Consider the following 25691-nt stretch of genomic DNA (forward strand, 5'->3'; position numbering starts at 1 on the left):
CATAGACTAAATTTTAGAAAACTGAGCGTGTTTGTTGAGCCCGTTACAATTCTGTTTTCCAAATTGCAGGTGCTCCCTGTAAAACATATAAACTTGATTTAATCATACAATAGAATCTTAGCAAAAGGACCTCAGTGACAAAGTAAACAGACTTTTCTTTCTTTCTCATTCGTGGGTACCAGGATGAAAGTACACCTGTAAGCAACCATAGGCTTGCCCTAACAATGCTCATCAAAATAGTGAAGTCTTTGGGATGTGCCTATGGTTGTGGTGAAGGACACCGAGGGCTCTCTGGAGATCGTCTGAGACACCAGGTATTCCGAGAGAATGTAAGAGAATTAAAGTAGATTCCATTTCCTCTCCCTCTTCCTTCCCTTCTGTTTAAGAATGAGTCCTTTGACAATGAGGGTCAGTGTTCCCTGAAAAATATTGTATTTTGTAGGAATAATTAATGCTGTTTTGGTGTGAGGAGATTCTCATGAGATATCTCAAGCCATCTAAAACCCAGGCTTAGGAAAGTTTAATTGGGAAAACATTTCTGCCTCCTGCCTAGGGCAGACCAACTCCCAATTAGTGAAAGTATATATAATTGGAATGTGTGAATTGCAGCTTGAAAGAACTTTTGCACAGATGAATACATTTAGCAAGCTTTTGATGGCCTGTAACAAATGACTTTTTAATCATCTGCCTGGGTACTGTAGAAACATATTGCATATTGGAGAAAGGGGTCAAAGTTTTAGGACCTGGTTTGTTGTCTTTCCTAAGATATGGAAAATGGCCCTTATTGGGACAAAAGAGGACTGTAAAAGTAGCCAGTCATTTTCTGGCTGCTTTATTTGAGAATGAACCTTGCCTTCTGAATATTTGAGATCATGTCCTTGTCAACTATGTGAAACTTGAAACTCTGCATTTGGGCTTGCCAAACGTAATTCTGTACTGGAAATGGTCTTCCAGCTCATTTTTATTTGCCTCCGCTGACTGTTAATTTTCTTTTTCAATTTGAACAATAACCTACTTCCACAGTCTGAGCTGGGATGGTTGCTTCATATGTATGTTTGAATTGAAATCATAAGAAAATATTCTCTTAAAAAAAAAGAGTTTGATGCAAAGTTGAGTTCCAGAAATCCTTTGGCATATCTTGGCAGAGTTTTAGGGTCATGTCAAAATCTAATGCCAGCCCATTTTTCCTTGATATTAGGTTTTGTCATGAAATGTTCACACAGTATTAGCATGCTGGGTTTCTTGCTTAATGCATCATCTCTCATCTATCTATCTATCTATCTATCTATCTATCTATCTATCTATCTATCTATCCTTTTCTGTTTTGCTGTTTTATATTATATTGTGTTGTGTTATTTTAGTTTATTATGTGTATATGGGGGTTATATTTGCACTATTAGCTTCTAAATTTTGAAACTTGAAACTTTTGACCAAGATCTAGATTTTGAGGCCAAAATTTGAAAATAATAATTAATAAGGCTATAGAAAGCTGGCATCTCCCCCATCTTTGCATATGTGTATATGATTTTTTATCTTTGATTTTAAATTGTATTACAGTATGAATAAATGCCTTCAAAGACAAATAAACCACATCACTCCCCATGCAGAAGACCAATTTCATGACATGAAACACTAAAACATAATAAACAAACATAATAAAAAGCGTCATGCTTTAGTTGGAAGTATAAACTGGCTCTGATAACCAAGATTTGTCTTTCTGGATTCACAGAAAGCAGGGTGAGTTGGATCGGAAGCCATTTGAGGAGCCGTTGTTATCACTTAGTTCATCATACTTTCCTCCCCAGGAGCACCGAACACTTCCTATGAGGGCATCCAGCCAGTGTTCTGCCTGTCTAATCAATTTGACTTATGGGACAATTCCTCTATTATCTCCTTCTGTTTAATGCTCATTATTGATGTTATATTTGCTTATTTAGTTCAGTAAACACATTGTCCAAGAGATATAAATATGGGAAATTTTCCTTAAGAAATATCCAGTTCCAGAAGCTAAACATTTTCAGATTTCTCTACCATTGGCCTTTCAGAAACTACTTAAGATACTAAGAATATTTCTCACCTTTACCAGACAAGGTCCTTTCCCTAGCCTTTTTTCTTCCAAGAAACAGAAGGTTATTCTAACGATATTCGTCAAAGTGCCCAGCAATTTCATCATTTAATGCCTCAGCGTATCTTAGAGTATTAATCTAATCATTAGCTGGTAGTCTCCAATTATTGAAAAGGAATTCATTTCTTAAAAGTTTTATATCTTTTGAAGAAATTCAGGATATTCGTTCAGAATTTAAGTATTTAAAGTTTGATATTCTTAGGCTTGCTTAAACTTCCCACTGAACTCATACAGATGATACAAACATTTTAATATCCTCTAAAGAGAAGATTTGAAATTATGCCTTTTTTGGTGTATTTTATAGAAAACACAGAATAATTTGTACTTCAGGACCTGCCAACTCAGGGTTTTAAAGAGCTTTATAAATGCTGCAATAAACATCTTCACAAATTCTTTATAGAATGACAATTAAATACTTCTTTATGCAAAATATATTTTACCTAAGTACTTTGCAAACTTCATTTTATAGCTAGCAGCATTTATTTTGCAATAAAAATGAGTTTGTTCAATATCTGGAAACTTGTAAACTCCCTGGGAATAAAAATACCTAATTTCAAATCTAGGACATAATAAAGGAAAAATGAAAAATGTATCAATCCATCTGACTTTGCAATACAGATGGAGAGATTATAACAAAATTATACCAAGAAGCCTATTGCTAATTCCAAGTTTCAGTCTTTTATAATCTTTTTTTTTCTCTCTCAAAATTTCCAAGAATTTTTTCCTGGGCCTTGATTTGTCAAAATGATGATATAACTAAATTTTCTTCTGGGCCACAATTAAGGACACTAATACAATCCCAATTCTCAGGAATTGCCTTCCCTAATCTGACTTCAATGCCTGTGCCTGGTTGTCCAGAGTTCTTCATCCATAATTAAGGTGGCCCTCACTCAGCCACCCCTTCTTTCTTGATCCTTATCCCTTTTCCCCTCAACCCAGAGACTTCGGTCATTGTCCCATTTCATTCCACTGTATAGACATTCTTTTGTCTCTTTTATTCAGATGTAGTGTGGCACGCCTCTTCCCATTGCACACAAAGCCTTTGAGGTTTTCTAAACATGGATTGTCAATTCTATCACTTATCTAAATTTCAAACTTTTTTTTTTTCATTAAGATCTTAAAATCTCTATCTTGGTGAAAATACTGAACTCTTTCTGAGACCAGCATTAGACCTTAGCTTTGAGCTTTGGGGTTTTTCCTATGGAGCAGTTGTTCTCAATGTAAACACCCTCAGACTTCTCAGTCTGTCTGTGCTCACATCTTACTCAGACAAGAGGGGCTAGCAGGGTTGCCTGTCACCAGCGGGTGGGGATGGTTGGAAACCCTTGCCTTCTGAAGGCTTCTGTCTCAGACTACCAGTATCCATAGCTTAAGCTGGTACTTGTGACGTTTTCACTTTTCTTCCTTCATTGCAGGCCCAGAACTGCCTCACTAAGCTATACAAGCTAGATAAGATGCAGTTCCGACAAACCATGAGGGACTATGTGAACAAGGACTCTCTCAATAATGTAGTGGACTTCTTGCATGCTTTGCTAGGATTTTGTATGGAGCCGGTCACTGACAGTAAGTAAAGCTGCACCCAAGTTCTAGGAGAAGTCGTTGTGAGGTGAATCAGGTAGTGTTTCAAGGGGACACTAAATTTGTGGAGGTAGAATTTAGAGAAAAAGATACGTATGTGTCCATGCATGTGTGTGGGTGTGTGTATAGAGTATAAACAAGAAAAGCTTGCACATTATCTCTGATGACACATTTTGGAGGCTTTCTGAGGACAACTTACCACAGTAAATGAAAGTTTGGTAAAGCTTGTGGAGTTCTCACCTAGCCCCTCAATTTTTATACTACCACTTATGGGACTCCTCTCTCTCATATAACATTCTGTTATATGACCTCTGAGGCAGTGATCATGTTCATTAGTTCAACGGATGTGAAATGAGTATCTATAACGTACAGGCATTATAGTGGCACAGTGCCTGACAATTTTTTCACAAAGTAAAATGGGAGAAAAAACCTTATGATTGCAGTAAACATAGTAGTATCAAAATTTTGACACACACATACTTAATTTTTTTAAAAAGGCAAATGGATGCACAGATAAACCTACAAGCTATTTTATAACTTAATGGCTTTCAGAAAACTCTAGTATGAAGACCTAAGTTACAGGGGAGAGACCAATAAGTGTCAACTGCATTTATAGTAAACCAAAGACCAGCAGTCCAATGTGAATGCAAATGCAGCAATGCAAGGAAAATAATGCATGAAGCCTGAGTTGAATAAAATACACATTTTAATTAGAGTCTGGGAAGGATAGCTTTGTAGTATAGGCTTTTATTGTTTATATAACAAATGTATGATCGTAGTTGATTAGTTTATAATGAAAATACATTTGCTAGATTTAGAAGCAGTTTTCCTGGTTGTAACCCAGGAATATTGTTTGGTTTCACATTAAAATAAAATATTGCTTTTCTATAGAACCCCTCAAGCAATCTATTAGCAGAGTTGTTTTAAACCAAACACAATATAAATTAAAAAGACAATAAATTAGGATGGCAGTTGAGACAATGCTAGAGAAATTCTTGATTACAAATGATTTTTTTCTCCTTTTTAAACTATTTGAGATAGAAATTATAAGCATAGACTAACAGAAATCTTTCATCAACGTGAAATCTAGAGATCATCCCCTGTCAATTGGCATAGACAGTGAGAGGTTGGTAATAAAGTATATTACTTTAAGGTGATAAATTCCTCCTGCGTTGCTTGAGACGTGGGAGTGGATCACAGTGAATCAGCCAGGCAGACATAGGTCCCCATCTGGTGAATATTGGAGCTGCCCATGCCCTTTGTCACGTTTCACAGGTAGTTCACAGGCCATGAGAAATCCTCCGGCACGGGCACAGGATACCTATGTGTCACCTACGAAAGATCCAGTTTTCTGTGAAAAACTGGCATAAAATGCCACGGAGGTCGAAGGCTTCCATTCACGGGCATTTCACATGTGTGTGAGCAAGAAGGAGGTGGCTCTGAGGAAGGGGGGAGGTTTCCCCTCTCCACCTGCCCAAGAAGTTTCTGGGAGAACTCTGCAGTTCTTGGCAGGACTCTGTCTTTCCCAGGGCCTATGAGAGCTTCCCTGCAGGGCTCCTGCCTGACTCTTTCTTCTCCCTTCCCAGCTACCTGGTTGGCCCCACCTTATTCCACTTTAGAGAGACTGAACAATTTCCTTTGAGAAAGTAGCATTTCTCACCACCAGAAAGCTTGAAAATGAATTCTCCATTGAGGGGTTATTTAGGAGCTTTTTTTTTTTTTCTTTTTTTTCTGTAGGTGATCACCTATTTAAAAACTACTCTAAGCCTAAAAATCTTTCCTAAACTTAAGAGTTGGTTTCCTTTCCTTTGCTAAGATTTATCAATAAAACCATTCCGGAAATGCAATTGGTTGTATCACAGTAAAGGCTCTGAAGGAGACTATGACTCATTTATTTCCACATCTGCCTAGAGATTATTAAACCCGAGGCATCTTTAATTCCTTGTTTCTGTATTTCACGTAGCACTTCACTAATTCCTGGGTGCCAAGTGCTGCCTTACTCCTACCCATTGTGTAGCTTAAAGGAAACATTGTCTTTAATTTGTGCCTTTGCATTCCAGACAAGGCTGGGTTTGGAAATAACTTCACCACAGTGGACAACAAATCCACAGCCCAAAATGTGGAAGGCATTATCGTCAGCGCCATGTTTAAATCCCTCATCACACGCTGCGCTTCAACCACACATGAATTGCACAGCCCTGAGAATCTGGTGAGAAGCTCTCCTCTCTTCCCACAGGAGGTCTCAGTCTCTGCCCTGAGAAAAGTACTCATTGTCGTGGCCATGAGTAAGAGAAGCTGAAATCTAAAAGTCTACACTTTAAAGTTTAAATATCTATTTTCCCCGGTGTCACCAGTAAGTCATAATGGAGCCTTAACAACACTTTTCTTCTCCTTGTTACTCATTATCCTATTTGCAAATTCAGCTATCTTCCTCTCCCATCTCAAAGGTTATAGAGTGTTTGTTGAAATAATTGGAAAGTATGTTGAACCCTTCAGAAAGTTTCTAGAGCACAGCTTGTTGGCTCATAAAATACTAAAGAATGTTATCCCAAGTATTATTTGAAGCCATATTTACTTTAAAAATTAATGCAAATATGTTGCTGAAATTGGTTTTGTTTTCTTTTATTAAGTACTGTCTGTAATCTTTTAGCTACTTGTCTTGAAAGACTGTGTTAATTAAACCACTGAAGTCACAATAGGATAGGGAAGAACCAGGTTATAAAAGGCTAGTGCTAAAGGCATTAAGAATGACACAGTAGACTTTGAGGACTCAGGGGGAGGGTGGAAAGGAGTTGAGGGATAAAAGACCACAAATCGAGTTCAGTGTATACTGCTTGGGGGATGGGTGCACTAAAATCTCACAAATTACCGCTAACGAACTTACTCATGTAACCAAATATCATCTGTTCCCCAAAACCTATAGAAATAAAAAAATTAAAAGGCTAGTGCTTAATTACCACCAAGAAGATTGTGGTTTTGGATACGAAAATGTAGATTAAGGCTGAAAAATCTAACATGAATAGGTGAATTCAGGTATCTTTGGGAGGCAAAGTAGCATTTCTCTATCCTACCAGTCTGTTAGATATTATGACTCTTATGCGGAAATCATTCCATTTGCACATGTGGACCCTATCAGCTAATGTACTCAAATCAAGGAAATTATTTTAAGCTATTATAACTATTGAAACAATTCACTTAACTTGAGGTAAAATCCCAAACTAAAGGAGTTGAACTTTGCTGACAGCCAAAGCCAACCCAGCAAGTTTCTTGGAGCTTGAGTGTAGCACAGGTACCATCCATGCATACAATTTGGTCATAGCAAAATTAATTTAACAGGTTGGTTATAATATACATGACTGCTTATACATCTTTTTTTACAAACTCATGTATAGAAAAATACTATATTAAAAAAGAAATCTTGAGTTTGACTTTGAACTCCCATCCCATAAGAACAGTGGGACATCAAACTTCTGTCATTTTTGGGGTTCCCCACTTCACAGTGTTGTGTAAAGACCCCCAAGTCTTAGGAAGCATCTAGAGCCTGGGGAGGTTCCACAGGTCTCAATGATTAGCCTACACCTCTGATTTCACATAGTACTCTTTGCTGTGTGCTTAGGGCTGGGCACTCTCTGGTGAGTTTGGAATCTTTCCTTTTTGGAGTCTTGCCCCATTCCTAGAGGAACTACTGCAGAGCAGAGTGAGGGGCACAGCGCCCTGCTTCCCACAGAACCCAAAGCGTTCTCCATCCGTGTTTTCTCCAAGGGTCCTACCTTCTACTTTCCTAAAAATTATGGACATAATTGTCCCAGTGGTCTTAGGTTTTGAAAACCAAAACTATGAAGGTAAGTGTTCTTTAGGCTTCTGCATTCTGCCTTGCCATGAACTTTTCCTAAGGCAAAAAAAAAAAAAAAAAAAAAAAATACAGTAACTACCTTCTTCATGAGCAGAGAGAGAGGGGAAATGCTGGATCCAAAGCTTAATTTCTCAAGTAAAAGTCCAGCATATATTTTTAAATATTGATTCACCAATATATTGGTTTTAATAGCCCTATGTCACCTTCAGTTTGTAGTCGAGTTCATGTTCAAATGGGCTACAACATATATGTACTTTGCTAAATCTGTCCAGCAAAACACATCATCCTTTGAATAATATGTCTTTGGTAGAAGTGTCTGGAGGACTTAACATATTTTGTCATAATGTTGCAGAAAATTTGGAGAAGCTGAACAGGGACCAAAATCTCTAATGTAAACAAATTTTTGACTACCTTTTTCTTTGCAGGCATCTCTTCAGAAGTTACAATTAAAAGAGAAAATTAAAGCTTGGGAATCCAATGGTTTAAAATGTAAATTAATGTCTTTCTAATGATGCAGCCAACTTTCTGAATGAAGCGTGATAACCATCCTTTTTTATACCAAGGATGACCAGCAAAGGCCTTGGTAATGTTCTTCTATAGGAACATTGTAGAGGGAGTATACCACCAGTTTCATCAATAGTAAACTGCCCTGTCTTAATGATTCCAATGCTCATCTAAGCCTAAGGAATTACTTTCTTCCTCTCTACCTGGAAAAACTATTTAATCGCACAGCTATCTTTCTTTCTCCAACTTCCTTCTTGCCTCCAAACAGGGACTGTATTGTGACATTCGTCAGCTGGTCCAGTTTATCAAAGAGGCTCATGGGAATGTCTTCAGGAGAGTGGCCCTCAGCGCTCTGCTTGACAGTGCCGAGAAGTTAGCACCAGGGAAAAAGGTGGAGGAGAATGAACAGGAATCTAAGCCTGCAGGCAGTAAAAGGTTGGAAGCTTGAACTCTCTGAATATTACTGTTTGCCTTAAGTCAGTAGAATAAAATCTGTTGTACTGTTTGTGTGGTTCCTGTGGTGAAATGTCAGCATAGGAATGGTAAAATTATCTTGTGTAAGTGGTTTCACTGGTGTGGTGTAGCTGCAGCTTAGAAAATGAATGAATTTACTGTCAAATAAATGCTGCCTCTAATATGAATTAGAGCTCAGTTGTTCTTAAATTTTCTTGTACTTGAACTACACGTCATAGCTCTTAATTAAATGGTAAAACGCTACCTGTTTTAGTCTCTTCTGTACATAATTTACACTTTTATTCAGAAAGGCAAAGCAATTACTGATGCCATATGATCCTGTTCAGTAAATTCTATTCTAAATGTGGTAAAAGACAAATGATTAAGTAATAGCCTGTTGTTTTTCCTTCTAGTAAACATATATTTATTTTATGCCTATTGTATATTAAATGCCACTTAAAAATTAAAATAAACTCCTAAACTTAAAATCCTGCTTGCAGTTAATGACTCTGTTTGCAATAATGGTGATATTGTGAAGCAAAAAGGCTGCTAAGTCATGAGTTAATGGTGCGGTATAAATTCTAAACAACATAGACTCCTGGTGACATAAAGTTCACAAGCTGCAAAGTTGTCTACAACAGAGTGTTTTGTTTTATGAAGTGTATGAAGTATTAAGACTTGCTATCCTGCTCTGCTGTAATTGTTGGAATGCACCATTTGCATAGGTCAGAGGCGGGAAGCATTGTGGATAAAGGCCAGGTATCCTCTGCACCTGAGGAATGTCGCAGCTTCATGTCTGGTCGCCCCTCACAGACTCCAGAGCAGTAAGTAGCATTGGTTTTGTCTCCAGTGCAGATGGCTATGCACTTCACTCTGGAAGAATTTCTATTTTCCAAACTGCTATTTGTTTGTTTTTCATCTCCTTTGAATTTTGCCTTGTTTCTACCCTTTACATTTCATTCCCAATGCCACTAACCTCTCCAGGCCAAATCACAAATAACCAGTCTGTGCCTATGAGAAGCCTCCCTAACTACATTTCCCATCTCCAGTCTCTCCCTCACTTCTGCTTTTCATGCACACTACTGAAGATACACCTTGAAAAATGGCATATATACCAGGTGGGCTGGGAGTGTCCTCCAGTTTCTTGCTTAAAATCACTTATAATTTTTTAAAAACTTAAATGTATGAATGGCTGTCAATATACTTAATGAAGCTTTTCCCAAAATAAGTATCAAAAACTTCTCCAGTTCTCACCTTTAGCTGAAACATAGACTGTACCACATTGTACCTTGGTCCTCTCTTGAGATCCATTCCAGTGTCCTCCGACATCAGTTAATCTACACTTTTCATAATGGAAAAATCAAAAACATCTTTAAATTAGTGCCCCCAGAAAATATAAGGGTTACCATAGACACTAATTGTACAGCCTAGTTCTATGCAAGTTTTATTTGTATTTTTTCTCTTTTTGAGAACTACTAATCCACAAGTGGAGTGTAAACATGTACTTCGTTTTAGGTATACCATTCTGCTTCTCAAAACCTTACTCAGTATTAAGTGATTTTTCTTCCAGGAATCCTGCAGAATATTCTAGGTATTATGGTATCCTTTCTTCACAGTCAGGGAAATCAAAGTGAGAAGCACACAGCTATCAGATAGGACCTTGGTAACTCATAGCAAGCGAACAAAATCTTCAAAGAAAAAATGCCCACAGAGTTCTTGTAGCACTTCAAAATCTTAGAAATTTTGTAGTAAACACAAATTTGTGATAAACACAATTTTGTGTTTATTTAATGTTCAAGTAGATCAATTCCATGGGTTCAGGGAACATGTGAGTTTTTGCATATGGCTATAGCCCCAGTATGGAGACTAGGCTTGCTCATACTAGGCACTTAATCTATATTTCATGAATGAATGAATGAATGAATGATTCAATCAATCAATGAAAGGATAAAAGTGTCAGATTATTATTAAGCTTTTGTTTTCTTTAGCTTCCTTTCTTAAAATTCAGTTTTAGTTTTCCCTTTAAGGTAGTCTTTAAGTACATTTAAGTAAAAATTCAAACATAAGCTCTAAGGAAAAATAATCAACGTGAAAGACAAAGTTCTGTGACTAGCCATGAGACTAGTTAAAAGGCTTTATACTCAGAAAGTCTGCCCAAAAAAAGAAGAGATTTTTTTTTCTTTTCAAATAACACCAGCAACTATTGAGCTAATCTGATCAATGAAAATGATCGAACAGCCAAATTGGACTTAAAAAATAAAGCCATTGACTGTATATTTCTAGGTTATTAAGTTTTCTAAATTCCAAAATATTCTTTTTGTTCAGTGTTCTGTAAACACCACCTAATTTCTTAGCATTTAGCACATCTATTCTTTCTTCTTATGTGAAGATACATGTTTCAATATGCCTCTACATAAATATTTCCACTTAGAGAGATGTCATAAAATGTCAAACATGGAACTTTTTCATGATCCCAATAGGCCTAGAAGGTAAGCATGTCAAATGTCCCCTAGTTAGCACTGGAGAAAGATGGGTGGTTACTTCAGATGACACTGGCTCCTCCTCTAGCTTCTCTGTCTCTTTCCTTCCCTCCCCTTCTGGCCCTGTGTCTTCTTCCTTCTTAAATAATAGTCACATTCCCTGAGTCATATTAAAGCAGTTTTATGCACTAATTTCTTTGAAACTCAATATTGATACACACCATTGGACAAAGCCGATGTAACATTTTATTGAGGAAATTGAGAAATTATAGCCTCCCCAGATGTTTTTCCAGCCAGACTACATAGTCATACACGTATCATGCCATGCATTTACCAAAAGTGAGAAATGCTTCATACCCTGTAATCATTTGGTAAAAAGTAACTGAGAAATCAAATTTTAGAAAACTGATTTAAATTCATACCATATTTGGTAAATAGAATACCCTATTTTTTAAAAAAAGAACTTAAAAATATTCAGTACTCTGATGAGATTTTAAGAAATTCTGGATACCCATATAAATATCTGTAGAAAATAATTGCTTTACACAGTACTGTCAAATTTTGGGTTGATTCAGCCCCAAAACTTGTAAGCAAATCAATAGCTAAAACCCCATAAATAAGTTTCATCAAATATTATGTATTTTCTCTACCTTGTACTTTCCAAATTACTGCAGTAATATATGTTGCTCAAGCTGACAAATGTAGAAAACACAGAAAAACATAAAGGGAAAGTAGTTTAAAAATGGAAATACCACCAACTAGAGATAACCTCTGTAAACTCTTGGTGTATTATGTTGGAGACATTTTTGAGCATGTTTGCACACAAAACCACACTCAGACATGTGGCCACATGTGTACTTTTTTCCCCCAATTAACCTGGTGATGTTCTTTTTAAACCATTTGATTGTTACCTTTTCACTTTGCAGTATATAGTGAATATTTTTCATATAATAGTCCTCTAAAATAAAATTATAACGACTACAGAGTATACCACCATATGGAAATCCCATAATCTATTCAACTGTTTCCCTGGTGTTGAACATTTAGATTGTTTCCTCCTTTTTAAAGTTGACCAATAAAAACTCAGTGAGTTTTTGACCTTCTTGTACCTACATCTTTTTTTTTTTTTTGAGACGGAGTCTCGCTCTTTCGCCCAGGCCAGAGTGCAATGGCGCTATCTCGGCTCACTGCAAGCTCCTCCTCCTGGGTTCACACCATTCTCCTGCCTCAGCCTCCTGAGTAGCTGGGACTACAGGCGCCCGCCACCGCACCCGGCTAATTTTTTGTATTTTTAGTAGAGACGGGGTTTCACTGTGTTAGCCAGAATGGTCTAGATCTCCTGGCCTCGTGATCCGCCTGCCTCGGCCTCCCAAAGTGCTGGGATTACATGTGTGAGCCACCGCGCCCGGCCTTGTACCTACATCTTAGTATGTTGTCCCATAATTTCCATGAGATTACTTTCTGGAAATTGAATTTCTCTGTCAAGGGCGGTGATATAAACTTTGGATATCGTATTGCCAAATTACTTTAAAGAGAGGTTGGATCATTTTACCTCCCCACTGGGAGTATAATAGTAACCATTGTTTTCTCTCCTCTCCCGCCCCCCCCGCACCCCTCATGAACTCCCTTAATCACTGCTAATTTATTGAGTAAAAATAAAGATCTTACTTCAGCTGCCTATGTTTTTTAATTTCTGGTGAGATTAAATTCTGCATATTATTGGCCACTGGTCTTTTTCCTGTTGTGGAATGCCCTACTCAAAAATCCCCTTGCAGGTGTTTCTATTTGTCCTACTGAGTTGTACTTATTTTTTACTTTCAAGCCCTACCTAAGTTTCTTTGACTTACTGGTTGTAGGATGATGCATTTCCTGGGTATGGTGTGATGGCATTCCATGCATTTAAATATTTTTTTAAGTTTATTTGGTGTTCAAGTATGATACTATACTGGGGTGATGGGTGGGGGATGAGGAACAGTACTGCACAAGCCTTAGGGATCTTTAATAAAAAGTTAAATATTGGCCGGGCACGGTGGCTCATGCCTGTAATCCCAGCACTTTGGCAGGCTGAGGCAGACGGATCACGAGGTCAGGAGATTGAGACCATCCTGGCTAACACGGTGAAACCCCATCTCTACTAAAAATACAAAAAATTAGCTGGGTGTGGTGGCATACGCCTGTAGTCCCAGCTACTCCGGAGGCTGAGGCAGGAGAATCACTTGAACCTGGGAGGCGGAGGTTGCAGTGAAATTGTAAGTGCTTCTGGTATTATGACTCACACCTGCAGATGAATACCTGCAATAATATTTAATGTTTTTATTAAAGTTGAAAAAACCTGACCACCTCATGTCATAGCTGAGACATGACTATTTTCAAGAAGAGCTCAGAAGATGAACCTTGATCTCTTTCCTCCCACTTCAATGCCCACTCTTCCCACATTTCAGCCCATCAAAGATCATTTTGCATGATTTGCCTAAATATCATTGACAGGAAGATGAAAGAAATTTAGGAGAATTTCTCAAGTGTTGTCAGAAGTTTAACCCTATCCTCTGCTTGCCTACAGCGATGAGCAAATGCAAGGAGCCAACTTGGGGCGGAAAGATTTCTGGCGTAAGATGTTCAAGTCCCAGAGTGCAGCAAGTGACACCAGCAGCCAGTCTGAACAGGACACTTCAGAATGCACCACTGCCCACTCAGGGACCACCTCTGACCGACGTGCCCGCTCACGATCCCGCAGAATTTCCCTCCGAAAGAAGCTTAAACTCCCCATAGGTAAAAGTATGTCTGTATTTGTTTATGGATTATCTTATTACCAACCATGTCCTCAGATCAACTCAGTGATGCATAGTAGGGCCGAAAAAGAAGACCTTCAAGTCATAAGACCTAGACTGACTTCATTCATTCATTCATTTAATTTTTCCCACAGTATTTTTCAATACCCTACTACGTGCCTCTTCTGTGTGCAATCACTACACTAGCCATCAAGGATTAAATAGCAAGCAAATACACACAGCCTCCTAACTTTGCTAAACTTGTAATATAGTAGGAGCCCCAGTCATTAAAGCAGATAATCATACAACTAAGTGTAATTGCAAACTATGAATTTTATGAAGGAAATATACATAGTTCTATGAAAGCATGCAACAATGAGACCTGACCTGAATGTGGGGGAGGAGGCAGAAATCAGGGAAGGCTTCCTAGTGGTAGTGGCATTAAGATCTCCGGGATACTTGGGAGAAGGAAGGAGAGCACTCCAGGTAGCCATTATTTGCAAAGATATTAGGAGGCTGAAGGGAAGTGAAGGAACTGAAACAAGGGGACAAGTAGCTGTATGACTATAGTAGAATGATAGGGGCCAGATCAGGTTGACTCTTCATTCTAGATCCCTAGATAGCCAAGATGGGATGTTGAACAGGAGAGTAACTCAAGCAAGTAAACTTTTTGCAAAACATCACTGCATGGAAATCATACTGGAGGGAGCATAAGTAGATAAGGGAGACCAGAAGGAAAGTTAGCTAGTAGGTTAGGTATAAGTAAATGGAAGCTTGGACTGGGTGGTGGCCATGTAGGCAGAGATAAATGAACACATTTGAGAAGTATTTAAGAGGTAAAATTCACAGGCTTTAATGAGAGATGTGAAGCTGGATAGATGATGGTTTCCTTTCAACCCAGATTCTTTTTGTCTTGGTCCCACATGCTTATGCAATTTTATAGTCTAACACTGAACATTTTTATTCAAAGCATGTACATTGAAAACAATTTGTTTTTCTATTTATACCAAGCCATGTAACTTTCATCGCTTGTTGGGCTTATGTTGACATTTCTGTTTAATTGATTGGATAGAAAATGCTACATTGATCTAAGTGATTTAACTATTAAATAGGGAACTGGCTGAAAAGATCATCCCTCTCAGGCCTGGCAGATGGTGTGGAGGACCTCCTGGACATTAGCTCTGTGGACCGACTCTCTTTCATCAGGCAAAGCTCCAAGGTAAACAGGACATAACTTGTGTAAGTGACTGTTGAAGTCGCTGATACAAACATGTGAAGGCTGAGAAATATCAAACACCTGCAGGGGCCAAATAAGGAAAAGCTGAAGAAACTCTCCAGATGAACTAACTTTGGAAACTTAGATAAGCAATGGAAACTAAAATGTTTAAGTAGTAGGCTATCATAGGAAGGGAAAAAGAAAAGTGTGGTCAAAAAATTATATAAAATTATAATGCAGATATAGGGATGTATATAGACATTATTTCCCAGCTATTTTTAACTTTTAACACACCTATGAAATGACTGACATCTCAAACTCCTGTCCAGGGATCTGGTAATTTTACAGTGATCCCTTTTACGTATTAAGACACACATAATTCATCCTTTTCCCACTACTTTTGGCACCATGTGAACCACTGTCTGTATTGAAAAGAAGAAAGAATCTCGGGATGACTTTTTTCACTACACTCCTCCTTCATAATACTGTGAAGCACTGGAGTAACGTAAGGTTTCTTCTGAGAGTCCACCCTGTGGTTGCTTTATGGCCTGGTCATTTGTATGCCTAATTTTCAGCGTATGATAAGAGTTATGTTTCCTTATATGTGTACAAATTATTTGCTTGCATTCTTTTGTTTTCTAATCTCACTAAAACCAGGGTTGTTTTTGTTTTGTTTTGTTCTTTGTGGGTTTTTTTTGTTGTTGTTTTTGTTTTTGTTTTGTTTAGTTTTTGATGGAGACTTGATCTGTGGCCAGGCTGAAGTGCAGTAGCGCAATCTCGGCTCACTGCAACCTCCACCTTCTGGGTTCAAGCGATTCTCCTGCCTCAGCCTCCCGAGTAGCTGGGACTAGTGCATGCCACCATGTCCAGCTAATTTTATATTTTTAGTAGAGACGGGGTTTCACCATGTTGGCCAGGATGGTCTCGATCTCTTGATCTCGTGATCCACCCGCCTCGGCCTCCCAAAGTGCTGGGATTACAGGTGTGAGCCACCACGCCCAGCCAAACCAGTTTTCTTTTATCTAATCTGTTTTAAAAGTGATATTTTGAAATTATACAAATAATATGCAAGACTATAGCATATTTAGAAAATATATGTATCATTCCTTCCTTACCTTCTATTTGCTAAAAAACATAAGTCAAGTATTTGAGTTTGTGTGGCCCATAGCTTCCTTGCTGTGCGAAAAATTTTGAGTACTGCTGAGCTAAAAGCAAGATGAAGAACATATTTTAATTCTTAGAAAGAGAAACATGTTATTACATTTTTATTATAGTACACTCTATAAATTACTTTATACTGATTCTTTCACAGAGATTTAAAGTATTCTATTTAGCTATCTTTCACTTTGGTCTGATTCTCAATTGTGGTATTTGTAAAGAATGACTATGTCTTGCTATTCATTAATTTCAGTTTGGACTTTATCAGATTTAAACTCTAAGAATATCTCAATTATTTTTATAGCACCTGATTATTTAGCTTTTAATCTGGGACCTGGTTCCTCCTTTTAGTTACAGTGATGTCTTTTTTGGCACATGGGAATGAACTACACTGATGACTAAACTAACCAGATGTGGAAGCCAGAAGAGCAAAGTAATAGTATGAAAATGAGTGAACAACTCATTTTCAAGTCAAGAGTTGATCTAACCACAAAGATTTACCTTTGAATCTTGTTATCTCTCTACTTTCCTTTTTTTTTTCTTTTTCAGGTCAAATTCACTAGTGCTGTGAAGCTTTCTGAAGGTGGGCCAGGAAGTGGCATGGAAAATGGAAGAGATGAAGAGGAGAATTTCTTCAAGCGTCTTGGTAAATGTCATGCATCCTAAGAATTCTATTCAACTTTCATCACACAGAACAAAAACTTGATTAGATTAAGTGGTCCATTTTCTATTTTCATTGGTTTTTCATTCATTTCTTTCTCATACATGCCTTTTACCACTGTCTATAGCTTCTGTTTTTGCAATTTGATTCAACAGACATTTATGGAAGCCTTACTATGTTCCTCACTCCATGATGGGCACTGGGTTTTCAAAGAGTAAGATCCAGCCTCTTCTGCTGTTCTATCCTTTATTAAAATCTGAGAACTTTACAAAACTTCCAGAGATCCTTTTATCCACCCACCTATCTACTTACAAATTCTGCTCAGTATATCCCTGACAGGTGGCCAGCCACCCTCTGCACACTTCCACTGAGGGGGAGTTTATAACTTTACAAAGCAACCTGTTCCAGAGCAAGACAGCCTTAATTATTAGAGAATTTTTCCTTACATTCTGAAGACATACTTATCCACAAATTTGCTTCATTTGTCCTAGTTATGATGTCTGTACCAAGATGCACACACATACACATCACATACACTCTCACACACACATATCATGCAAGCTCCATATGTTATCCATTTCATGTTCTCTCTTTTGATCTCACTGCTGCTAGTTAAACATCTTTGATTTCTTTACTTTTCCTTATATGGAAGTGTCTCTAGATCCATCACCATTCTGATTCCTTTTTATTATGTATTTTAGTTAGATGATATGCTTTTCTACAAAATGTGGAACTTAGGATGGAATGCAATATGCCATATTTAAAATTAATTAGTATAGTAGATAGTGTAACTATTAAGCTTGAGGACTACATGAAGTATATGAACACAATTTAAAATTACATTTTCTATTTTCATATCACATAATTGGTTTGTATTGATTAATTTTTGCTAGCTTTTTTTCACATGGATGAATATCATGGTATACTTTAATATAGCCATTATTTGTTCTTCATTTCAAAAATGATGAAAATTTATTATTTCATTAACTTAGGAGTTAGTTAAGTCACTCCCCCAGGAAGGAAATTAAGAGACAGAATCAATAATTTTGAGGAGAATCCATTTTCAATCCTTTTACACTCTTTCCACTCCTCTTTGAGATTAAAATATAAATAAATAAGCAAATGAATGAATGAATGAATGAAAAGAGAATCAAAACTAAATTGAACTCTGTCTTTTCTTCTTTGTACTATAAAGATCTGTCTGCAGAGACATGCACATTCCCCTGTTCTCACCCACGTTGTTCATATTATTACTGAACAGGAAAAATGCAAAGATGTAACTCTAAGAATACTTCTACTTGACTTTGATTAATTAATAATTTGTGGGTACAGATTTTTAGTGAACCATACAGTTAATTTTCTAGTGATCAGAGAACTTTCCCATATCACTACAGAAACATCACCAGAATTTAGCAAAACATGCCTATGATATCCTTACAACTCTATCAAAAAGAACATGACTTAATTCAGCATAATGAAGTTACAGTGATTCCTATGATACTTCTCTTTTGAAAATGTTCCTATCTATTTAATTATCTCTTAAAGAATTTGGCGAGGGCAAACATCAAGTTTATTAGTCTCTGTGGTTTTAAGAATCTTCCTAATAACCAGGACATTTGTCATTTTCAATCCTTTTACACTCTTTCCACTCCTCACGATATTTTGGAGACAATATGTCTCACAGTCAGACGTCAGTATTACAAAGAAATTTTCTTGTGCTTTTTTGAGAATGAAGTGTGGAACTAAAGTGTGTTCTCCAGGTATGTGTCATGCTAACTGGATGTCATTTGACTGGAGCTGCAATCACATCTTTAAGTTCTCTTTATGCACTAAAGTATAACTGAGGCTTAAACTCAAAGAATGTAGGGTCTCTCACATTTGGTGAATATTTCTTCTTTTTTCAAAATTCCTTCCTTCCTTCCTTCCTCCCTTCCTTCCTTCCTTCTCTTCTCTCCTTCCTTCCTTTCCTTCTCTCTTTCTTTCTCTTTCTTTCTCTTTTCTTTCTCTTTTCTTTCTTTCCTTCCTTCCTTCCTTCTTCCTTCCTTCCTTCCTTCCTTCCTTATTTCCTTTCTCTTTCTTTCCAAATCTCCTTCTTTCTTTCTTTCTTTCTTTCCTTTCTTGCTTCTTTCTTTCTTTCTTTCCTTTCTTCCTTCTTTCTTTTTGAGACAGGGTCTTCCCCTGTCACCCATGCTGGAGTGCAATGGTACAATCATAGTCCACTGCCGCCTCAAACTCCCAGGCTCAAATGATCGTCCTGCCTCAGCCTTGCAAGTAGCTAGGATTACGGACACGCACCACCATGCCCCACTAAATTTGTTTTACATTTTTTGTAGAGATGGGGATGGGGGGATCTTGCTATGTTGCCCAGGCTGGTCTTGAACTCCTGGCCTCAAGCGATCCTCCTACCTCAGTGTCCCAAAGTGCTGGGATTACAGGCATGAACCACCATGCCTGCCCTAATATTTCTTCTTAAGTGAACTTTTTCTGTCTGCTGCGAACTGAATGTGTATATCCTCCAAAAATTTGTCTTGAAGCTCTAATCCCCAAAGTGATAGTATTTACAGGTGGAGGCTTTAGGAGGTGATTAGGTTTAGATAAGGTCATAAGGGGGGCACTTGTGATGGGATTTTAATGCCCTTCTTAAAAAAAAAAGAAAGGAGGAGACATAAGGTCTCTCTGCATGCATACACCCAGGAAAAGCCACATGAGGACATAACCAGGAAGAGAGCCATCACCAAGAACCCGAACATGCGGACACCCTGATCTCAGACTTCCAGCCTTCAGAACTGTGAGACATAAATGTTTGTTGTTTTAAGTCACCCAGTCTATGGCATTTCACTGTAGCTGACCTGATTATGGCACTATGCTTCCCCGTTAGTAGATTTTTCTCCTTGGTGGAAAAGATAAAAGCATAATTGACTTGTTTACACTCTCCTTTTAATTCTCCTACATTCTCTTCTTATTCATGTTCCAAACACATTATCATTACCATTTCTTACAAATGTTAGTTCATTCTGGACTTTGTGTTTTTATTACCACGATTCCTACGGATTTTAGCCATTGCTTCGTATATTCTTTGTATTCCATTCACAGATTCAAAAGATCTGATATGGAATATTCATAGAGCCAGATTCTACAATGAGTTTGTGTCAACAATACCTGAAATGCAGTTTATTTTTGCATGTCTAGAAAACAAAGCCATAATATTTGAGATTGTTATCTGGAATATTTTATGTGCTTTGAGCTGGCAAGAGAATATAGCTTGTATATCACTATTCTTTGCCTATGTTCTCTTGCTTTTTAAAAATTATAAAAAAGATATTCCTTTAGAATTGCTTGCAGAAAATGAGTATCTCCAGCTTAAACAACATTATCTGCTTATCTAAGTACATTGTATTTTGCAACGACTACTGCCCTTAATTGCGCAAACATCATTCTATTTTTGAGCCTGCTTTTTTCCTTACTTCCTTTTCTGATTCCTTCCTTTCTTTCCTTCTCTCTTTTCTTTCTTTCTCTTGATTTCTTTCTTGCTCTCTCTCTTCTTTCTTTTCTTTCTTCCCTTCTTTCCTTGTTTTTCTTTCTTTCCTTTGCAATCTATGTGTATAAATGATTCGTACCCAACCATGATAGATGTGTTGTCTTTTCTCATCTAAATTATCTTAATTACAGAATTTCTTTGTTTCTTTCTTTAAAGTTGTTAAAGAGAACAAACATCAAACCTTCTTACCCTCAGTTTAAATGCAGTACTTTAACTTCACTGATTTGAGATGAAATGCCAATAGAATTTCTTTAAAATTTAGAAGTTATTCAATAAATAAAAACTGTATCTGGTGAACATGAAATAGAATTGAAATTACATTCAGAAATCAGCTTTTTCTTTTGTGTTTTCATATTCACTGAAATTATTTCATTTTAAAAATCATGTTGTCTCTATTTGAGGGAAGGTGTTTGATCAATTAAAACAATTTTTTTCAAGTAATCAACACGTTTACTGCACATCTTGTGTGTTCTCAGCTGTGCCATCAACACAATGGGAAATGCTGCTTAAGGAAATACTAGATTTCATATGTCTGAAACTTTGTACCCATAAGTGTATATGATAATGATTTGCCAACTAAAAATAATATTAAAAAACAAGTAGGATATTTTTATACATCCCTTATTGGATTTAAAAGCTTATAAAAATGCATTCTACGTAAATAGAATTATAATTACACCTCAATATACACCTCAACATAAAAAATAAATATTAAACAAATGCAACTAAAATATACTGAGGCTAAAAAAGTAATCGTTATGTCTAAGGAAGCCAAGAGGCATTCTTACATCCTAGTGTATTGCTATAAAAAATTGATTAAAAAATACATTTTGCAGCCAAATTACTTTTTGACATTTCTTTTAGTAGTACAATATGGAATGCCAGCGGGATACAATTTTATCATCAGTGTATCATTAAAAATACAGGAGAAAACCCAAGAAATATAATATGTACAATGAGGAATTATTTCTTACATTAAGTTTTTCTAACATGATCACTACCTTCAGCAGAGTATAAAAGTCTGACCTTCTTCCATATAAACATTTGGTATTTTAGAGATTACATTGTGGCATAGTGGTAAGAGTGCAGGTTTGTGCACTCTCAGTGGATCTGAATTTAAATCTTGCCTTTATAACTGTCCATTGTATAAACAGATTGGGCTACTTAACCTGTTCCTTCACCTGTTCCTTCTCTCTTTATCTCTCTGTCTCTGTCCACCACTCTCTCCTCACCAACAGACCCATTCACCCCAAAAATACATTCTCTTTTAAAATAATTTTAAAAACTTATCTTATAGGGCTATGGCAAAAAATAAAGAAAATTAATTATAAAATATTTCATACAGTACTTGGGATATACTAAGTGCTCAAAAATAGTACCAAAAATATATCAAAAATATATTCTTATCTATTAATGCTATATAAATACAATGCTATATAAATACAATGGAAAATGTCCATTATAATTAGCTTTTATTAATAACATGATTCTTACGTCCTGTGCTTATAGGATTCTGCTGATCTTCTGACCTGTAATAAATATATATTATTCTGTGAAGCAAAGAATATAGGTTCTTGCTGTCAGTGAATGTTTTGATGACTTCTCTCTTCATTATTTTACCTACATCCCTTAACTGCATTATTTCTGAAATTCTTGCAATTAAAATGGCATTTCTTTTAGTAGTATTGAATACAATTCTTTTGAAATTGGTAATCTTGTCAAATAAAAATTGAAGAAATTTGTGAAATACATATTCTTCATGCTTCCTTAAATAAAATGATCTCAACTGTTCTTAATAAATTCGATAAATAAGAATAACTTCATTGATCATCTATCTGGTCTTATATATTAATTCCATTACAAATTTTAGGCAGTTATTACCTAATGTATTTTAAATCTTAATTATAGCAACAAATAATAAAACAATTGGATTCACAAAAAAGAAAAATCTTATTATTTGAAATGTCTCTTTAATTCAAAGTTTAAGGGACTGTTTATACTTTTTAACAGATGAGAATCCTTTGGTATACATATTAGTATACTTTATATACTATTAAAGGGGTATATATAAATGATTAATAAAGTGATATATAGTTATAAAAAATAACAGGAATTTACCTGTTCTAGTAGCTTTGGTAATCTCCAGTGAGGAAATAGAGTAGCATTTTGAAAGGGAGCTGCTTGAAAACAAGGCTCTCCTGGAATTGTTTGTTCCTCGTCTATAGCTTTTCATCTTTGTATCATTTGAGATTTTGTCTTTTGAATTTTTTCCACCATCAGATTCTTCTCATGGTAGTTCCTTTTGCATATGATAAAAAATATGCTATACTAACTGGAAAAAAAACACTGAAGGTATTGAATTTTGAGCTTTTGAATATGGAATATTTGCATCTGAAAAAGAAACATAACCATAAAGAATGAAATATAGGAAATTTCAATAATGATACTTTAATTATCTTCTGAGCCATTTTTGAGCTTATGAAAGTGTCCAAACGTAGGCAAAAAGTAAAGAGAATGGTTCAATGGATCCAAAATATTCATCACACTTGCAAAAATAATTTAGAAATGGCCATATTTGCTTCATCTATCTTTCATGCTCTTTTAAATGTATTGTAAAACAAATCACAGACATCATGTTATTTCATACTGACATACGTCAATACGATTGAGTCATTGTGAAAGTTGTAGACCAAGATTGGTAATTATTTTTATGCCTTGCCATAATTTTTAAATCTGGTGGTAATAAAGTCTAAATGAATCTGTGTCCCAGGCTTAAACTGCTTCCAAAGGATGTGTTCCCTGATAGAGTAGGTTCCCGCATTTTTCCATTAGTGGATATAGTGGTTGACATCCTTGTGTGTGGTGCACTGTCATGGTAAACCCAGGCCCATAACTGTAAACACCCCCTTTTATCTACTATGAATGCAAATTGTTAGAGTGGTAACCCTAACTCTGGACCTCCAGTAGCCAGTGATTCTTTGCACTGTAACTGAGAAAAGGTTTTTCCTTTCACCACAGTGCTGTACCAATTTGTACAGCATGCTGTACACAATGTACACATTATACACAATGCTGTACCAATGCTGTATCAATTTGTTGTAACAGATCTGAAATTGCACAGTGATTGCAACTTCCATAAAAACAGAAGTTGTTGATTACAGGAAGAATAATTTTAAATACACCAAAAGCTCTTACTAGTATTCAAAAGAAGACCTGCAAGTAAAATGATCAAACACTGTATTTAAATATTTAGGTAAAATCTTACATTTTCATATGTCATGTGTCACCAGATTCCCAAAAGTCAGGATGTGTTTAAATCAAACATTAGGGTGGAGAGCAAGGAAGTGGAGTGAAGGAGAAAGTTTTCTGGCCAACACTGTAGAAAACACACTGTTATATCTTTGAAACTCTTTTTAAACCTGTGATCCTTTACGTTCTCTCTCTTTCATTCCTCCACCATGGCACCACCCTTACAGGTTGCCACAGTTTTGATGATCATCTCTCTCCCAACCAAGATGGCGGAAAAAGCAAAAACGTGGTGAATCTTGGAGCAATCCGGCAAGGCATGAAACGCTTCCAATTTCTGTTAAACTGCTGTGAGCCAGGGACAATTCCTGATGCCTCCATCCTAGCAGCTGCCTTGGATCTAGTAAGTTGGTGAAAGAATTTTCCCACCCTGCCCCCCATCCCAAGTAACACTATTAACAGAGGTAAGCATGATTCCCCAATTGTAATCCTCCTGTGTTTGTTTGTTTGCTTTTTCAGAATTAGTGATAAAAGGGGGAAGAAAGATGGTGAAAAAGGGAGAAAAATCTTAATTAATAGGCCCTGGGAAATAGACTGTCTAAATATGTGAAGGCTCTGGAGTCAGACTGACTGAGTTAAAATCACTCTGACATTTACTACCTGAACCTCTGTAAAATGAGTGTAAGAGCAATAACAATACTATAGCTACCTCCTCGGGCTAGTGCGAAAACTAAATGAGATATTAGATATAAAGCCCTCATCACAGTGCCTGAAATACAGGAACTACACAATAAAGTGGGCCATTATTATTATATTATTGGTCTTATGTCTGCCGTGTATTAGTCCTTTAAACTCACCAAGCCTTGATTTCATTATCCATCAATTGGAGGAAAAATATGAAGCAAGATCAATTGAAATGAATTGCACAAACACTTTGAACATTGTGTGCTATTATACACATGTAAAGGATTAAAGAGTATGAAGTGGATCTTGGTTAGAAAGTGTTTTTATCAGGTAAATTAGGCCCACATGTGAGTTTTGAACTCAGCCTCTCAATTTATTAATCTTTATTAATAAAGTCTTCATATGATGCATAAACACTGGGTACAAAATACCAAGTAAACATCAGGAAAAAAAGTATTTTATTTTAACTTTTAAAAAAGACAAACTGAAATAGATTTTTATTAGAACAAAAAACTTTAAGCCTGCCAATAAATGATCCTTTTTTCAGGTTTTATGACACACGAATAAGTGACCAGTGGTCACTCATATTTTACCTTGGAAAATAATCCAAGCCTTATAATGTAATTCATGAAATTTCTCTGTGACATTTGCAGCTTTTGATCTAAGGATATTTAGTGACCAGGAAGGTATGTGGCTTCACTTAAGGCTGAAATATTAATACCACTTATAATCACCCAAAATGATTGCTTTTCATTATATAAGATTTTTTCAGTCAGTTTCTCATTATTGGGTAGTGACCTTTGAGAATTTTTAAAAAATTGCAGCATGTTCAATGTGTGTTGATATGTTCCATGGTGACTGTAAAATGTAGAAAATCACAGGTCTCCAGGAGAGCTGGGGTTTGTGGCAATTAAACAATCAAAGTACAGTGAGATGTCTGTCTAAAGCAGGAGAGCTTGACAAGGCAAGGAGCCAATCCCCTGTTTTCTAGGTGGGATAGTGGAAACTTAGCTGTCACTCTTTTGAGCCATGCATGGTTTGTCTTAATCACATCTTGCTCTGTTCCCAAAGGAGCAGATTAAAATAAATAAATGCAACAAATTCATTAGAAAAGAACAAACAAACACTTAAACAATGGAAAAGTATATGAACAGCCAGTCACAAAAAATACTAATAGTCAGTAAACTACACTTCATCTTACTTGAACTTAAGAAATGCTCTGTTAATTTACAAGTTAAAAAAAAGGAAATAGAAATACCTATTAAAATAGCCACAGATTCCTACTTTATAGCTCTCAGGTTGGCAATGATTTGAAAGTGCTGATATGAGTGGAAAATATCAAACACCATGTGCAGTGTCACTACTGGTGTAAGCAGCAGGATTTGATTAGGGGACAGAAGGAATTCTTGGACTAACTGGTTAATAAT

The 25691-nt window shown here is 36.5% G+C and overlaps 1 protein-coding gene across 19 annotated transcripts in view; it reads left to right on the forward strand.

Moving 5' to 3' along the window:
* UNC80 (unc-80 homolog, NALCN channel complex subunit) overlaps nucleotides 1-25691 on the forward strand; it is a 228567-nt gene that overhangs the window by 54483 nt on the left and 148393 nt on the right. For 13 of the 19 annotated variants that reach the window (XM_009444163.5, XM_003309448.6, XM_009444168.5 and 10 more), the window contains 9 exons: nucleotides 183-329; nucleotides 3541-3688; nucleotides 5764-5912; nucleotides 8329-8495; nucleotides 9239-9337; nucleotides 13554-13768; nucleotides 14874-14980; nucleotides 16685-16781; nucleotides 23811-23983. In XM_009444163.5, the coding sequence (XP_009442438.2) occupies nucleotides 183-329; nucleotides 3541-3688; nucleotides 5764-5912; nucleotides 8329-8495; nucleotides 9239-9337; nucleotides 13554-13768; nucleotides 14874-14980; nucleotides 16685-16781; nucleotides 23811-23983 (1302 nt within the window). The remainder of the gene's footprint in view (nucleotides 1-182; nucleotides 330-3540; nucleotides 3689-5763; nucleotides 5913-8328; nucleotides 8496-9238; nucleotides 9338-13553; nucleotides 13769-14873; nucleotides 14981-16684; nucleotides 16782-23810; nucleotides 23984-25691) is intronic. The other 6 variants (XM_054680141.2, XM_009444165.5, XM_009444173.5 and 3 more) reach the window with 3 other exon arrangements.

Source organism: Pan troglodytes, chromosome 13 (genome assembly GCF_028858775.2).
Source record: "Pan troglodytes isolate AG18354 chromosome 13, NHGRI_mPanTro3-v2.0_pri, whole genome shotgun sequence".
In the NCBI taxonomy this organism is placed as follows: Eukaryota; Metazoa; Chordata; class Mammalia; order Primates; family Hominidae; genus Pan; species Pan troglodytes.